Source organism: Phascolarctos cinereus, unplaced genomic scaffold, assembly GCF_003287225.1.
Source record: "Phascolarctos cinereus isolate Bilbo 61053 unplaced genomic scaffold, phaCin_HiC Scaffold_4;HRSCAF=312, whole genome shotgun sequence".
Lineage (NCBI taxonomy): Eukaryota > Metazoa > Chordata > Mammalia > Diprotodontia > Phascolarctidae > Phascolarctos > Phascolarctos cinereus.
The window spans coordinates 371,845,957-371,859,085 of record NW_027555847.1 but is presented as its reverse complement, the minus strand read 5'-3'; the positions used below and the strand labels follow the sequence as shown (position 1 = coordinate 371,859,085).

The 13,129-nt window shown below is 37.0% G+C and overlaps 1 protein-coding gene across 1 annotated transcript in view; it reads left to right on the top strand.

Moving 5' to 3' along the window:
- ME2 (malic enzyme 2) overlaps window positions 1–13,129 on the top strand; it is an 85,680-nt gene that overhangs the window by 62,300 nt on the left and 10,251 nt on the right. Inside the window, exons 13-15 of the mRNA XM_020972322.2 lie at window positions 2,718–2,820; window positions 7,023–7,093; window positions 8,759–8,857. Coding sequence (XP_020827981.1) covers window positions 2,718–2,820; window positions 7,023–7,093; window positions 8,759–8,857 — 273 coding nt within the window. The remainder of the gene's footprint in view (window positions 1–2,717; window positions 2,821–7,022; window positions 7,094–8,758; window positions 8,858–13,129) is intronic.

Below are 13,129 nucleotides of genomic sequence, written 5' to 3'. Positions count from 1 at the left end.
GGAATGAAATCATCTAGACCTGGGGTTGGCAAACTACAACCCAAGGGCCACATCCTGCCACAGCCTGTTCTTGTAAGGCCCACACAGAGTTGTCCTTTTTTTTTTACATCTTTTTTAATACGACGAAACTTTTATTTAAAATGTAAATGGACTACTTGAGAAAACATTCATTTCCCCTTCACTGGAGAACTTTAAGCAAACATTGGTGACTACTTGTTGGGGAAACTCTCCAGGCTTTTCTCACTCAAGCATTAGGTAGATCAACTGGTCTCTAGGTTCTCTGGAACTTTTCTTACGCATTCATAAGCCATACAAGAAAATTAGTCTCCTTACCTTAGATTTATACTCCATTTTTAACCTAAAACAACACTGTCCAGCCTGATCATGCATCCTGTTTGCCATGTGTAGTGCAGTTCAGATGCGTGCTCTGCCTCATACTGCATGAATATGTTAACTTAAACTCTGTGCTTAACTGTTGACTCCTTCTAGCAATCAAATCTCCTCTCAAAAGATGAAGACTTGTGACCACTAAGAATATTAAAAGAAGCAGCCTGCATAACAGAAAGAGACTTGGGTCCAGAGATCTCAGTTCAAATCTCTACTCTCCCACTTAACTACCCCTGTGAATTTGGGAAAGTTGCTTAATCTCTCTGGGCATCAGTTTCCCCATCCGAATTGAGAGAGTTTCTTAGATCTCTAAAGTACCTTCTAGCTTCTAAATCCTGTGATCCTGGGTATTCTGAAATCTGTTCTAAGAAAATAGTCCTTTATTTTATGGTCTTGTTTTATATGTAATTGTAGCTTTTATTCAGGGAAGACATATTAGATGATTTTGATATTCTAGTGCCCTCTGCTGTTGTTTGAGAATATTTTCTTTTAACATCTCATTTAGCCTATTTTATTTGTTTCTTTGTTTTTTCATTTAACCTATTTTAGAGGTAGGATATTAATATTGTTCAGGGGACTAAGTGAGAGGAAATAACATAGACATCAGTGTTTTAATGTTAAAAATTATTCAGTCCAAATGTTGTTCTTTACTCTTATTTATAAGAATTAAATGACCTGGGTAGAATTAGACCACTAAGTATAATCAGTCATCTGCCTTTTTTTTGTTTGTTTTGTTTTATTTTTTGGTTGTCACCTGCCTTTTCAGAATTCATAATAGAAGTGACAGTAAGAAACTGCATAATAGCTTAACATTGTGAAAATGTGCTGTTATTATTTTATGGTGTTAGTCTAAATCCAGCTGCGGTCTACCTCATGCAGTCTTTACCTCATGGTATCCTTTAACACTGCTTATTACAGATAATTTTTGAATATTCAAATGGCTGGTTGTATTGTTCATTAATCAACTTTCTGACATTTTGATACTTTATGGGAAAATGATTCACTTTATAAAAATTTATCTCATATCTAACATTTCTTATAAATGCTGCTTAGGCAAGGAATAGTTTACCTATCAGATCTATGGAGAACAGAAGAATTCATGACCAAACAGGAGATAGAGAACATTACAAAAAGCAAAATGGATAATTTTGATTACATTAAATTGAAAAGTTTTTGCACAAACAAAGCCAATGCAACTAAGATTAGAAGGAAGGTAGAAAATTGAAAAAGAATTTTTACAACCAGCCTCTCTGATAAGGGCCTCATTTCTAAAATATATAGAGAATTAAGACAAATTTATAAGAATACAAGCCACTCCCCAATTGATAAATGGTCAAAGGATATGAACAAACAGTTCTCAGGTGAAGAAATTAAAGCCACCTGTGGTCATATGAAAAAATGCTCTAAATCATTATTGATTACAGAAAAATGCAAATCAAAACAACTCTGAGGTACCACATCACACCTATCAGACTGGCCAACATGACAAAACAGGAAAATGATAAATGTTGGAGAAGATGTGGGAAAATTGGAACACTAATGCATTGTTGGTGGAGTTGTGAAATGAGCCAACCATTTTGGAGAACAATTTGGAACTATGCCCAAAGGGCTATAAAAATGTGCATACCCTTTGACCCAGCAATAGCAGTTCTAGGGCTATATCCCAAAGAGATCATACAAGTGGGAAAAGGACCCACATGTACAAAAATGTTCATAGCAACTCTTTTTTTTTTTGTGGTGGCAAAGAATTGGAAATTGAGAGGATGCCCATCAATTAGGGAATGGCTGAACAAGTTGTGGTGTATGAATGTAATGGAATACTATTGTGCTATAAGAAATGATGAACAGGCTGACTTCAGAAAAACCTGGAAAGACTTGTATGATCTGATGCTTAGTGAAGTGAGCAGAACCAGGAGAAGGTTGTACACAATAACAGCCACGTTGTGAGATGACTAATATTGATAAACTTAACCTTTCCCAGGAGTACAAGGCATTTTATCCTGGGTTTTCAGGTTTAAAATTGAATACATAAATATTATGAAGTCTTTTGTCTTGGCAATTAATTTTTCCAAAATTATTCAGCAACATTTTTGTATGATTATTCTGTAATGTACATTCTTGTTCATTCTAATGTGTGAATTTTGGGTTTTTTTCATGTTGTAATATTAGCTGGTATTTATTACACTTGGAATATTGACTTAGATCTCTTGGTTTTTTGCTTTATAACTGTAGGACTTGATTTGTGTGGATTCACCACTGAATTTTAGTTCAAAAAAAGTCACATGCTTGTTAAAGATATCTTTACCTGATACTTTATTTTGTTTAAACAGGGCCGATGCTTATTTGCCAGTGGTAGTCCATTTGAGCCTGTGAGATTAAAGGATGGGAAATATTTTATCCCAGGCCAAGGAAACAATGCTTATATTTTCCCAGGTAAACTCCAAAGATATTTTACAGCATAGGATTTAATCACATACATATACGCACACTCACACACACCTTAAAAGAAAAAAATAATTGGTGGGAAGAATGTTCTCCTCACAAAGAAATAAATAGTTCTAACTTTGTTCTTCCTACAAAAGAACAAAGTGTTTTTCAAATCCAGTGGTTTTATAGCTTTATGAAATTTGAGGTTTGTAATCTATAATACAGTACTATATCAGTGGATCAATCAAAACTAAATAGAATCCACATGAAAATCAAGAGAATCCAGAGAAATGTCTCGTTATCCTTTGCTTTGTATTTATCAGCAGTAGAACATGTAAGCAATAAAATACCAGGCTTTTTCCCTATAAGGAAACTAACACAGAAAAAATAATTCTGTTTAAACAAGTTTTGCTATAATATGAAAAGTAATGTTATCAACTACAGATATTCAGATGGTAAAAAAGAAATTCACCATTTGGATGGAATTAGACAGAGAAGCAGAAAAACTTACATACTTTGGTGAGAGACTTCATTTTACTCCAGTTTTTTTTTAAATGTTATGAACTCCCTAAGCATTAGATACATCATATTCAAATGTAAGAACAAAACATAGAGTCTGTTTGGGTTTGTTTGTTTTTTGGTATGGGGAGAATCATAAAATTGCAATATCTACATCACAAGATTGTTGCAGGGATCACGTGAGATAACTTAAGTAGAGTACTTGGGGGGGGCGGTGTATGTATGAACTGTGAAGTGCTGTGTGAATGAGTAGTGACAGTAATTATAATATCCTTCTGCAGTAACATTAAAGCCATATAATTTCATTGTTTGTGGGGTTTTTTAGCCAGTAAATATTAAGAGCTAGAAAATTTTAAAAAGATTTTTTTGTTGATTTTTTGTTGTTGTTTATTTGTTTTGTTTTGCTTTTTTGGTGAGGCAGTTGGGGTTAAGTGACTTGCCCAGGGTCACACATAAGTGTCAGGTGTGTGAGGCTGGATTTGAACTCAGGTCCTCCTGACTCCAAGGCCAGAGCTCTATCTACTGTACCACCTAGCTGCCCTTAAAATTTTTTTTTTAATGACTAAAAAGCCATTAAATTTTTTAACCAGAGTGGGGGGGGAAAGCTAAAAGCAAATTTAAATTGTATTATCCACACCACTCTTCTCTTCTGTTGGCATGAATACTTGATTTGACTGTATTTGAATTCAAGGAGCTATAATTTTGTTGGTGTAGGTACTCTAGCCACCAACACAGATCTTTACCCACCCCCACCTTCAACTTAAATGGTCCTTGAAAATGGTTTGGCAAAAAAAAAAAAATCCCTTGTCTTGCTGCCAGACTAGTAATGAGGCTTTCCACACTTAGCTAAGCTAAAGTTCTCAGTCTGTCACTGGGTGATTCAAAGCCTTTGTAGCTTGGTAGGCTGTACTAGGGTTGCATTCCCCTGCCTTTAAGAATGAGTGAGGCAAGCACTAGAGGCACAGACAAGGCGGCAGAGTAGCAGGAAGCAGTATAACAGACTCTTCTCAAAAACTCCTCCAAACAGATCTAGAAAATGCCCCAGACTGAATCCTAGTGGGGAAATCCAAGACAAAGTTACCCTGAGATATTTTTTCAGCCAAAATTCACATAAAAAAAGGAGAGAGTGATGCATTCCAACATGGGAAGAGGCTGCAAGCAGAGGTCCAGACTGCTACGGGAGCATCTCCACAGGGACAAGTGCCAGTTGGTAACACTGGTCCCCACTATCCATTTCCAAGTTATGGATCCAGGGAGAGATGAAGGGGCCTTTCCCCTTACCCCATTTCCCCCTCCCACCCTCACCCCACCACACATCTAGCACTGTGTATAAAGAGAGGACAGGTTTAGAAGCAAGCAGCAGCAGTGTAGCTCTGCCACCTGAAGAGGAGGCTCCACTAGAGCAGGAGTTCCAGACCAAAGGGCAGCCAGCACAACTTTCCAGATGGCTGATAGGGCCTGAGTCCCATAGAATCTAATTCTGCTCAGACCTAAGCCCAAGTCACGAACTTCAAGAGCTGGGACCAGGGAGGGGCAGCAATCAGACTTTGCCCTGGATCAGACCCCTTTGGGAGCTTGCAGGTCTTCAGCCTCAGCTGTGCCTGAGATCCTGGAATAACCCAACACTGAAAGCAGCAACAGAACCACTTCAGACCTTGTCCAGAATGTACAGAGCCCAGTCCTAACATCAATCACAAAGTCAGGAAGTAGGCTGGAAGCATGAGCAAACAGCAACAACAAGAAAGAATCCAACCATCAAGAGGTATTAGAGTGACAGGGATGCTCAAGACACAAACCCACAAGGAGAAGAGAATGACTCCAAAACTCTGACAAGGAAAACTTCACAGAAAAATACAGCTTGGGCATAGATTCAACTAGAATTCCTGGAAGAGATAAAGCAAGAATTGAAAAAAGGTTTTGTTAATAAAATGAGAGTGCTAAAGGAAAACAATTGGAAAACAAATGAGAATTTTAGAAGAATTGTAACAGGAATTAACAGGCTGGCACAAGAAGTACAAATTATAATGGACCAGATATAAACAAATGATTCCATGAAGAGATAACAAATATTAAAACAAAGTCAAAAGACTAGAAAAAAACTTAACATATCTCATAGTGAAAAGAACTGACCTGGTAAACAGATTGAGGAAAAAAATTATTCACTGGACTATCTGAAAGTTATTGCCAAAAATATTGTAAGAAAACTGAAAGAAAACTCCCCAGATCTCTTAGAAGCAGAAGGCAGAGTGGAAATAGAAAAGAGTCCATTGGTCATCTCTTAAACCCCAAAATGGAAACTCCCAGAAATATTATAATCAAAATTCAGAATTTCCGGGGCAAAGAAAAAGTCCTGCAAGCATCCAGAAAGAAAGAATTGAAGTCCTGAGGCACTACAGTTAGTATCTCATACAGTTTCACAGTCACCACACCAAAGGCACAGAGAGCTTGGAATATGCTGTTCCAGAAGGCAAAGGAAATAGGCTTAGAGTCAAAAATAGCTTATCCCACAAAACTGAGTACTGTCTTACAGGGTGAGAAGAGGGGAGAGAGGAAGGAAGGAAGGAAGGAGGGATAAAGGACTTCCTGCTGAAAAGACCAGAGCTGTATAGAAACTTTGAAGTTCAAACATAGGAGTGAAGAAAAACATTAAAAGGTAAACAAGCAATGATTAAGACTAAACAAGGATAAACTACTTACATTTCAGTATGGGGAGATGTTACATATGACCCCACTGAACCCTATCATCATCAAGGGTCAGAGAGGGAATCTAAATAGACAAAGCCTGGGAATGGTTCTGTTATATCTTGATGATCTGAAGAGAATAGATAAAGAAGGGAAGAGGAATACATGAGTGGAGAGAAAAGGATAAGGAAAGTTAGGGAAAATTATCTCACATAATTAGGGTGCCCAAGGAGGCATCATTATAAACAAGGAGAAAGGGTAGGCTGATACTTGAATCTTCACTCACCCCTACCCCACCAGAAACGGTAATGGAGAATTTTGACAGATGAATTCCAGGACTTTGTTCCCCAAATCCCTAAACTACTTGGTGATTATTTGGCAAATAGCCACTTCCTGGTTCATAACCTGGCTAGTAAGAGATGCAAATTCAGGAAGTATATGGGATAGTCGTCATAAGGCAGTGTTAGGCCTCTGACTGAGGGGACCCAGCCCTGTACCAAGAAGAACCATGAAAAGAAAAGACTAAACCTAAGAGCATTTTTCACACCTACCCTATGCTGCAGGCAGAGCAAATTTTATTATCCCTGTTTTCCAAATGGAAAATTGAGGCTCACAGAGGAGTAGTAATTACCCCACGATTGCACAGCTAGTAAATGATAGAGTTAGATTGTGAACCTGTCTCTTGACTTGAATGCAAAGAATGTTCTCTGTGCTTTACCATAGTGTCTCATTTTTTATTAGTGAAGCTTGATATCACCATAAACATATTGACGTAATTATTTTTGACATTAATGTTCAGTTTTTCATTTGTTTAAACCGTGCCAGGATTTGGGGGATTAGCAGAAGGAACTGAGTATTCTGTGGAGTTTTCATTTTTTATTAACCTAAGGAATTTTCATAAAATGAAAAATAATTATTATTGCTTATTTGAGCTCTTTGAAAAGCATAAAATTTCATGTGATATGAGGTGAATTTTCTGAATAATTTATTTTAACGTTTTATTCTAGGTGTGGCTCTAGCTGTAATTCTTAGTGGTGTTCGGCATATCAGTGATCAAGTCTTTCTAGAAGCTTCAAAGGTAACTGTTTTGGAAGGGGAAAATGACAAATTTGGAGGGGTGTGGAAAAATTGGGACACTCATATGTTGTTGATGGAACTGTGAACTGATCCAGCCATTTTGGAGAACAGTCTGGAATTATGCCCAGAGTGTTATAAAACTGTATATAACCTTTGAGCCAGCAATACCACTATTAGGTCTGTTTCCCAAAGTGATCAGGGAAAATGGAAAAGAACATACTTGATCTAAAATATTTATAGCAGCATTCTTTGTTGTGACAAAGAACTAGAAATTGAGGGGATGCTCATTAGTTGGAGAATGACTGAACAAGTTGTGGTGTCTGATTGTAATGGAATACTGCTGTGCTGTAAGAAATGATGAGCTGGATAATTTTAGAAAAACATGGAAAGACTTTGCATGAAATAAATGAAGAATTCCCATGAGCAGAACCAAGAGAAGGTTGTATATAGTAACCGTAATATTTTTCAGAAAACAACTGTGAAGTGACTAAGATATTCTGAGTATTATAAATACACAAATTAACTACAAAGTAACATGCTATCCACCCCCAGAGAAAGAACCAATAAATGGAAGTGTGTTTTACACACACACACACACACACACACACACACACACACACACACACACACCCCAAATGTTTTTTTTTCTGGAGAGAGTTGGGGAGGGAGGGAGGGAGACAGTTTAGAACTTAAAATGTAACCCTCAAAAAATAATTTTAAAAATAAAATAATTTCTTTTGAAAAGGTAACTGTTTGCTTTATTGATGCTGAACTCAATTCCCTTTTTCTATTCCCACCCCCTCAGTAGAAAGTTTTGAAAGCAGAGTTCATTTTTGTCTCTGTATTTCCAGTTTCTGTTTCTTTGCTTGGTGTATATAGTAGGTGTTTAAAAATGCTTTCTGAATTGAACTTGAACATGTGATAAGTTGCTATTCATACTAGTAGAGAGAATAGGTTAAATAAGTCTGGCAGTCAAAGTAGTATACCTGTGGCTTTTCTGGCTTACCCACCAGGAAGATGTGCGTTTTGTAGAGTAATTTTAAAAACTGTATTTCTTAAATTTTTTTTTTAAACCAGAAATCTTACCACATTTCATTTATAATACTGAATTTTTCCATTTGACTACAGAAAAAAATGCCTCAAAATCATTGCTGATTTTACTTGAAGTATTTGGGTCACTTGAATTCTAGTCTCCACAACATAAATTCTAAAGTAAGATTTATTTTTTGAGGACGGCCACAGATGTTCATTTTGAAATAGTTGTTGAAGTCTAGTGGTAATATCAAGCTTGTATACTGAAAAGAATAATGGATTTGGAGCCAAATCCTGTTTTGAATCTTAGTTCTGGTACTTGCTGTCTGTGTGGGCTTAAATAAATCATTTTATAGCTCTAGATCTCAGCTTCCTTACCTATAAAATTACAAGTTAGAATAGATGGTCTTTGAGGTTTCTTGTAATTTCAGAATATGATCTTTTGACATATTTGCTGGGTAGATTTTTAACACTAAGTATACAAACTACTCCTTTCTTTTTTTGTGTAATTATGTTTTTCATATGTCTGTGGTATTTAATTTCCCATAATAACTCTTTGTAACCTCTCATCAGGTACCTGTGATGATTCTGATATAAAATAATGCTTGTGCTTATATACTTTTTTTCTCTGTAGGCATTGACAGAACAATTGACAGAAAAGGAGCTAGCCCAGGGAAGACTTTACCCACAACTCTCTAATATTCAGGAAGTTTCAATTAACATTGCTATTAAAGTAAGTAATCAATAAAACATACTACTTTATGTAATCTGTGAATCTGACATTGTGGGAAGATGGCCTATCAGTGAGTGAACACAAAAACTAAAAGATTTTCATACTTTTTAAGAACTTTGTTTTCAAAGTTAGAAAGATGACATATTTGTCATTTTCCTCTTTTGTCCTCTTTGCTGGTCTGATAGGTGTGAAATGGATCTCAGAGTTGCTAATTTCCATTTCTCTAATTATTAGTGATTTGAAGCATTTTTTTGGTATGGTTGTTGATAGCCTGGATGTCTTCCTTTGAAAACTTCCTATTCGTATCTTTTGATCATCTAATGGAGAATATCTCTTAATCTTATAAATTTGAATGAGTTCCATATCTATCTTAGAAATAAGACTTTTATCAGAAAAACTTACTGCAAGGGCAGCTAGGTGGTGCATTGGATACAGCACCAGCCCTGAAGTCAGGAGGACCTGAGTTCAAATGCAGCCTCAGACCAAACATTTGACACTTAACTAGCTGTGTGACCCTGGACAAATCACTTAACCCCAAATGCCTTAAAAAAAAAAGTAATCCAAAAAATATCAATAACTACAGTTCCATATACCTACTTTCCCATCACTACAAAAGCTTTATGAGAGAACTCTTCTGGCCAAAAGGAAAGAGCAGAGAGCTCCCTGGAGAAAGCCCTGGGGTAGGAACTTTGTAAATGCTGGATAGTATCAGTAGTGACTTATATGACTCGGCAGCACTCAGCTCAGAACCCCAGATCCAGGAAGTTATTAACCAGTTCACACTGTCCTAAAAGGGCTCCTTAAATATTCAGAGTAGTTTACTAGCCTTGGGAGGTAGAATTCAGGGCAGAAACCCAGGTGACCTTGGGCAAGACCAAAGAGCACCACCTACGCCACTCAAAAATACAGTGATGGGGATGGCAGAGTAGAGCCTAATCCTGGCATAAAACCCCAACTCAAGAATTAAAGCCAGAGATCTGAGTAAATCAAAATATAAAAAATTACTAAGTCCAGTACCAAAAATCATTACAAATCTAGAGATGCCCCAAAGGAAATCAAGCAATTCTGTAAGAATTGCATGCAGAGACTCAGAGAGGGAATAGATTTTCCACAATGACTACATGAATACTTAGAAGAAATTAAGCAAGACGTTAAAAATTATAAATAGAAACTCTAGAGGAAAGATTTGTTTTTGTTGAGTTGTTTCAGTTGTGAGTGACTCTTCATGACCCCATTTGGGGTTCTCTTAGCAGAGATACTAGAGTGGTTTGCCATTTCCTTCTCCAGCTCATTCTACAGATGAGGAAACTGAGGCAAGCAGGGTTAAGTGACTTGCCCAGAGTCACACAGCTAATTAGTATCCGAGGCCAGATTTGAACTCAGGAAGATGAGTCTTCCTGACTCCATGCCCAGCACTCTATCCATTGTGCAACCTAACTGTGCTGAGGAAACAATTAGAAGGCAAATAAATAGCTTAGAAGAGAAAGTAGTAACTCTTACCCATTCTGAAAACTAGAATAGACATCAAGAAATAATAGAATCTCTAAAAATTAGAATATACCAAATAGAAGTTATTCCATAAGATAGCAAAAAATATTTCTAACTGTGTATCTTCTTGGTGCCTCGAACTCAACATGCACAAAATTGAAGCTTTTCCAAAACTTAAAGGTGTCACTGCCTTCCCCATCACTTATACTCCAGCCCTTATAGTCTTCCTTGGTTTTCCCTCTTCCTCCACATATCCAGTCAGATGCCACATGATATTGATTCTGCCTTGCTCTTCCCCGTCTTTAGTCAGGACTGTCTTCTCCTCCTCCTCTGCCGTTGCTGCAGTCCAGGCCCTCCTCACACCCCACCTAGATGAGGAGGTGATAGCACAGCCATTGGCTTTGGAGTCAACATCCTTCCTAAGAGGAAAGAAGTCCACATCCCATCTTTGATCACCTTTGTGACCTTGGACAAATCATTTCACCTCACTAGATTTGTTTCCTCACCTGTAAATGTGAAGATTGGATTAGATGGCCTCTTGAAGTTCTTTCCAGTCCTAGCACGATAATCTTATGATTCTCTGACTGTTATAATAACTTCCTAAATGGTCTCCCTACTCTATTCCCTTCCTTCTCTGGTATATCTTTCACACCACTTCCAGAATAAACTTTCTGATATATAGGTGTAACTCCCTTGCTCAAAAACCTTCATTGGCTCCTCTTTACCTCTAAAATGAAGCCTGACATTTAAGGCTATCCATAAACTGGCTTTGACTGACCTTTCAATTTCTATTTGATTCTACACTTCACCCACTCTGTATTCCAGCCAGACCAGACCAATAGCTATTCCCTCATTTCATCCTTACCTTTCTAACGTGATTTCAAGCAGGCCATCCCCTCTGGCTGGAATTTCCTTCTGCATCTCTTCCTGGTGAAATCTTTCTATTTTCTCAAGACCCATTTCAAATGTAGTGATATCTTTCTCATATTTTTTTATAGTGCCTTTGCTAGGCCCCTTCTTTGTCCTTATCTAGCTCACATCATATGTATATTTATGCATTTTTTCCCCACCTTTTAAACTTAAGGCTCCTTGGTGACAAGGACTATTTTGTTTTTCATCTTTCCATCTTTAGAACCTAGTCTTTCACACTGTAGGTCTTAAACATTTTTCTATAAAATTGCATGTTTATTAATTTATTAATATGATAGCATGTGTCATGATGCCTCCATGATGAAACAATTTTCTCATAATTTTCTTCTGTAATGAGTCTAAATAAAGTAGTTTATGTCAATGAGAAAAAATACGGGGGCAGGAAGAGATGATATAAAAGTCTGTTTCTTCAAGTTTAATTCTATAATGTCTTATAATATTACTTTGAATTTCTCAAGTGAGCCATTAGTTCCAAAATGATGTTTCGGTTACTTTGGTGCTTTGGTGAAATAAGTAAGTGATCGCACTTTAACGATGACAGAGTCAGTCATTTAAACATATCTTTGTCTACATATTTGCTTATCCTCTCTATATAAAAGATAAATTTGTGAAACCTTTAGGCAGTTCTAGAAGATGAAATTTTCTCTTTATAAAAGTTTTTGTTTTATAGAATTTGTGTCATTAGCACATACAGAAGCAGCATGTTTTTATTCTGTTCAAAATCATGCACTTGATTCATTAGTACCTGACAGAGTAAGACTTGCAAACTTAACCAAAATAAACCAGGTTTGTAAAGTGTTTAGAAAAGAGCCTTCTGAAAAACATAAAATTGTTTCATAGTTTACTGCAGTTTTTCACCAGTATTATGAAATATCTATTTCTTTTAAGTGCCAAAACCACCTATTGGGGGGGGGAAGTCATTTTCAACTTCTCCCTAAAATTTTTTTTTTTGCCTTTTCTGTTTGAATTGGGGCAGATAAGAACATTTTCTGATATACTCATCAGAAGAAGTTTTGAGGCCGTGTTGTAAGATGACGCCTGGGCTGTACTTGTTCTGCTCCTGTACTTACTCTTTATGATTCAGCCTTCTGCTGCACCACTCTGTTACCATGGTTGGTGCTCCTTCAGCACAGTATTGTCTGAATATACTGATGTCTGTAGAAGCTACTGAAGTGGGTCATACTTTACTAAACACAAAAGCTGCAGATACAGTAGTACAAGTAATATGCCTTAAGTACAACACAATGGAAACACTTTGAGGCAACTGAAGTGTTATGGGTTGATTCATTTTTCTTTTCATTATTGGCACTTGACTTCATCCCCACTCTGCTTCATAATTTCTTGCAGCCATCACATCTGCTAGGAGCTTCATCTAAATCCTACTGTTTCTATTTATTGCTCTCTTCTTTTTATTTTCCTTGGTGTTTCACTCACTCTTCCCATGCTTCATAACATTGGTGCCATGTTTCTTGATATTTGGCTTTTCTGGTTTGGGATTTTTTATGTTTTATAAGAACTGTATTACTATGTGCATATCAAACTCAACATATTCAAAATAGATCTCATCCTTCCCACCCCCCAAAATCAACATTCTTCACTATTTTTGTCAAGGACACTACCCTCCTTCCATTCATCTAGATTTGCAACTGTAGCATCCTCTTTGTCTCCTCAATAACTCCTGTCCCCTTCTCTCTGCTCATATTGCAGCTATCCCTGTCACCACTTGCCTAGACTTGCAATACCCTCCTCTTTAATCTCTCTGCTCCCACACAGCTGTCCAGGTGGTATTTTTCATCATGTCACACCCTTGCTCAGAAACCTTCACTGATTTTCTTGCCTGTAGGATCGAATATA